The 5,256-nt window shown below is 46.2% G+C and overlaps 1 protein-coding gene across 1 annotated transcript in view; it reads left to right on the top strand.

The window, feature by feature from the left end:
* Positions 1-5,256, top strand: part of gpatch1 (G patch domain containing 1) — an 81,809-nt gene that overhangs the window by 27,738 nt on the left and 48,815 nt on the right. The window contains exon 11 of the mRNA XM_043707501.1: positions 4,222-4,689. Coding sequence (XP_043563436.1) covers positions 4,222-4,689 — 468 coding nt within the window. The remainder of the gene's footprint in view (positions 1-4,221; positions 4,690-5,256) is intronic.

A 5,256-nucleotide genomic window follows, 5' to 3' on the forward strand; every position in this document is an offset into this window, starting at 1 on the left:
ACACCTGGTCTGGTTCATTACCCAGAACCAAATCCAGTATGGCCTCACCTCTTGTTGGCCTATCTACATATTGTGTCAGGAAACCCTCCTGCACACATTGGACAAACACTGACCCATCTAACAAACTTGAGCCAAATCTTTCCCAATCAATATCAGGAAAGTTAAAGTCCCCCATAAAAACCATCCTATTTCTTTCACTCTTCTCTTGAATCATCCTCGCAATCCTTTCTTCTATGTTTCTATGACTATTAGGAGGCCTGTAAAAGACTCCTAACAGGGTGACCTCACCTTTCCTATTCCTAACCTCAGCCCAAACTACCTCAGATGGCGAGTCTTCATCCATCGTCCTTTCCACCGCTGTAATACTATCTTTGACAAGCAATGCCACACCTCCCCCTCTTTTACCCTCACCTCTGACCCTACTAAAACATTTAAACCCTGGAATCTGCAACAGCCAATCCTGTCCCTGTTCTACCCATGTCTCCGTAATAGCCACAACATCGAAGTCCCAGGTACCAACCCACGCTGCAAGTTCAGAATGGTGTCTTTCTGCCATAGTGCCAGCATCACAAAATATCGCTGAGAGGATCCAAAGTATTCTCAAAGGGGAGAGGGATCGGCAGGAGGACGTGTTTACATTGGAGCTAATTACACAGGGAGAGAAAATGATGAGATTCTTAAGGGAAAATATAGGAAGTTAGGTAGGAATTTAAAAAGGAGGTCCTTGAGGGTAGTAATATCTGGATTACTCCTGGTGTTATGAGCTAGTGAGGGCAGGAATAGGAGGATAGAGCAGATGAATGCATGGCTGAGGAGCTGGTGTATGGGAGAAGGATTCACATTTTTGGATCATTGGAATCTCTTTTGGTGTAGAAGTGACATGTACAAGAAGGACGGATTGCACCTAAATTGGAAGGGGACTGATATACTGGCAGGGAAATTTGCTCGAGCTGCTTGGGAGGATTTAAACCTCTGAAAGGTATGGGTGGGACATAGGGAAATATTGAGGAAAGAAATCAGTCTGAGACTGATACAGTTGGGAAAGGCAGCGAGTCAAACAGTCATGGCAGGCAGGGACAAAGCAGAGAACAAGGTAAATTAAACTGCATTTATTTCAATCCAAGATGCCTAATAGGTAAGGCAGATGAATTCAGGGCATGGTTAGGAACATGGGACTGGGATATCATAGCAATTACAGAGACGTGGCTCAGGGATGGACAGGACTGGCAGCTTAATGTTCCAGGATACAAATGCTACAGGAAGGATAGAAAGGGAGGCAAGAGAGGAGGGGGAGTGGTGGTTTTGATTCGGGATAATATTACAGCTGTATTTAGGGAGGATATTCCTGGGATTAGGACCAGGAAGGTTATTTGGGGTGGAACTGAGAAATAAGAAACGCATGATCACCTTATTAGGATTGTACTAAAGACCCCTCAATAGTCAGCGCGAAATTGAGAAACAAATTTGTAAGAAGATCTCAGTTATCTGTAAGAGTTTTAGGGTGATTATGGAAAATTAGGGTGATGAGATCTAAAAGTTGAAGTTCTAAATTGGACAAAGGCCAATTTTGACGGTATTAGGCAAGAACTTTCAAAAGCTGATTGGGGGGTGGATGTTCGCAGGTAAAGGGACGGCTGGAAAATGGGAAGCCTTCAGAAATGAGTTAATGAGAATCCAGAGACAGTATGTTCCTGTTAAGGTGAAAGAGAACGCTGGTAGGTATAGGGAATGCTGGATGACTCAAGAAATTGAGAATTTGGTTAAGAAAAAGAAGGAAGCATATGCCAGATATAGGCAGGATAGATCGAGTGAATCCTTGGAAGAGTATAAAGGCAGTAGGAGTACACTTAAGAGGGAAATCAGGAGGGCAAAAAGGGGACATGAGATAGCTTTGGCAAATAGAATTAAGGAGAATCCATAGGGTTTTTACAAATACATTAAGGACAAAAGCGTAACTAGGAAGAGAATAGAGCCCCTCAAAGATCAGCAAGGCGGCCTTTGTGTGAAGCCGCAGGAGATGGGGGAGATATTAAATGAGTATTTTATATCAGTTTTACTGTGGAAAAGGATATGGAAGATATAGACTGTAGGGAAATAGATGGTGACATCTTGAAAAATGTCCATATTACAGAGGAGGAAGTGTTGGATGTCTTGAAACGCATAAAAGTGGATAAATCCCCAGGACCTGATCAGGTGTACCCGAGAACTCTGTGGGAAGCTAGAGAAGTGATTGCTGGGCCTCTTGCAGGATTGATGAGGGCAGAGCAGTAGATATGACCTATAGGTGTTCAACAAGGTTCCCCATGGGAGACTGGTTAGCAAGGTTAGATCTCATGGAATACAGGGAGAACTAGCCATTTGGATACAGAACTGGCTCAAAGGTAGAAGACAGAGGGTGGTGGAGGGTTGTTTTTCAGACTGGAGGCCTGTGACCAGTGGACTGCCACAAGGATTGGTGCTGGGTCCTCTACCTTTTGTCATTTACATAAATGATTTGGATGTGAGCATAAGAGGTACAGTTAGTAAGTTTGCAGGTAACACCAAAATTGGAGGTGTAGTGGACAACGAAGAGGGTTACCTCAGATTACAACAGGATCTGGACCAGATGGGCCAATGGGCTGAGGAGTGGCAGATGTTTATTTCAGCTAAATGCAAGGTACTGCGTTTTGGGAAAGCAAATCTTAGCAGGACTTATGCACTTAATGGTAAGGTCCAAGGGAGTGTTGCTGAACAAAGAGACTTTGGAGTGCAGGTTCATAGCTCCTTGAAAGTATAGTTACAGGTAGCTAGGTTAGTGAAGGCGTTTGGTATGCTTTCCTTTATTGATCAGAATATTGAGTACAGGAGTTGAGAGGTCATGTTGCAGCTGTACAGGACATTGGTTAGGCCACTTTTGGAATATTGCGTGCAATTCTGGTCTCCCTCCAAGAGGAAGGATATTATGAAACTTTAAAATGTAAAGGATGTTGCCAGGGTTGGAGGATCTGAGCAACAGGGAGAGGCTGAACAGGCTGGGGCTGTTTTCCCTGGAGCGTCGGAGGCTGAGGGGTGACCTTATAGAGGTTTATAAAATCATGAGGGGCATGGATAGGGTAAATAGACAAAGTCTCTTTCCTGGGGTGGGGGAGTCCAGAACTATAGGGCATAGGTTGAGGGTGAGAAGGGAAAGATATAAAAAAGACCTAAGGAGCAACATTTTCATGCAGTGGGTGGTACGTGTGTGGAATAAGTTGCCAGAGGATGTGGTGGAGGCTGGTACAATTACAATATTTAAAAGTCATCTGCATAGGTATATGAATAGAAAGAGTTTGGAGGGATATGGGCCGGGTGCTGGTAAATGGGACTGCATTAGGTTGGGATATCTGGTCAGCATAGATGAATTGAACCGAAGGGTCTGTTTCCATGCTGTACATCTATCTGACCCTGTGACTCTAAAATGAATTGAATAAAAATTTGGAAAGGAAAACTTTCCTTGGCTAAACAGAAGGAGCTGGTTGGAGTGGAGTTACTTGAATACTTCTTTTGAAGAGCTACCACAGGTAATGTGGGCTGAGTGGCCTCCTTTTGTCATGCAGGACAGAAGAGGCACTGAGACTGCTTCTGACGTAGCTTCGGTGCTGCATCATTGGAGAGTGGCTGTCATTTACAGCACTGATCGCCCCAAAGTGGCAATCCATCTTTTTTTGTACACGGGATGTGGGTGTCTCTGGCTGGGCAGTATTTATTGCTCCTCCCTATTGCCCAGAGGGCAGTTAAGAGTCAACCACATTGCTGTGGGTGTGGAATCAAATGGAGGCTAGAGCAGGGGAGGGCGGCAGTTTCCTTCCCTGAAGGACTTTAGTGAACCAGGTGGGTTTTTCCTGACGATTCATGGTCATCATTAGGCTCTGAATTCCAGAGTTTTACTGAATTCACGTTCTGCCGTCTAGTGTAGTGGGATTTGAATCCAGGTCCCCAGAACATTAGTGTGGTCTTCAGAATAACAGTCCAGTGATAAAACCTGAAGGCCATTGCCTTCCCCCTTCGCCCTCGGTGCCGTGATTTAAGCTCAGGGCCCATTGTTCCAACAGAACAAGGGGACTCTGTCTGCGTGTGTGTGTGCACGCGTGTCCGTGTGTGTCTGTGTGCGCGCGAGTGGGGGTGTGTCTGCGCGTGCATGCACGTGAATCCGAGAGGAAGGCCTCCTCAGTCTAACACCTTGCCCATTGTTACATGTGTCAGGTATATGGCCCCCCTGACCTGCCGAGGGACTACAGGCCTGTTCATTACTTCCGACCAGTCGTGGTGCCTGGTACTGTCAGCACCATCGTGGCACAGGCACTTGAGGCATCGACTGGCCAGCATGGCACTGAGACAGGACCGAGAGGGCGGCACCAGCTGAATGCAACACAGAGACGGCAACTGCTCGGAGAAACTGCTCTTCAAGGTACTGGAACGCCCAGCATCTGTACAGAGCACAGCACTGACACGCAGTGTCTGTATGCAGCGCAGCACAGCACCGACACGCAGCGTCCGCGCACAGCACAGCACCGACACGCAGTGTCTGTATGCAGCGCAGCACAGCACCGACACGCAGCGTCCGCGCACAGCCCAGCACCGACACGCAGTGTCTGTATGCAGCGCAGCACAGCACCGACACGCAGCGTCCGCGCAGAGCACAGCACCGACACGCAGCGTCTGTACAAAGTGGTAAACTACTCTGCAGCAAGATTTAATTTCTGAGAGTTAACACTAAAAAGCAAATCTTAAAAACCCTAGCCCTTTCCAGCCTAAGAAGAAAGAACTTGCATTTCTGTAGCACCTTTCACAATTCTGGGACATCCCAAAACTCTTTGAGGCCAGTGAAGTGGTGACTGCTGTAATGTAGAAAACATAACAACCATAAGGTACAGGAAAACCCTAAGGCTTTCTATAGGTATGTCAGGAATAAAAGAATGACTAGGGTAGGAATAGGTCCAGTCAAGGATAGTAGTGGGAAGTTGCGTGTGGAGGCTGAAGAGATTGGGGAGACACTGAATGAATACTTTTCGTCAGTATTCACTCAGGAACAGGACATTGTTGTCAATGTGAGTACTGAGTCAGAATTAAGTAGAATGGATGGCTTTGAGGTATGTAGAGAAGAGGTGTTGGAAATTCTGGAAAGGGTGAAAATAGATAAGTCCCCTGGGCCTGATGGCATTTATCCTAGGATTCTCTGAGAAGCAAGGGAGGAGATTGCAGAGCCATTGGCCTTGAATTTTATGTCCTCGTTGTCTA

This window comes from Chiloscyllium plagiosum, chromosome 17 (assembly GCF_004010195.1).
Source record: "Chiloscyllium plagiosum isolate BGI_BamShark_2017 chromosome 17, ASM401019v2, whole genome shotgun sequence".
NCBI lineage: Eukaryota > Metazoa > Chordata > Chondrichthyes > Orectolobiformes > Hemiscylliidae > Chiloscyllium > Chiloscyllium plagiosum.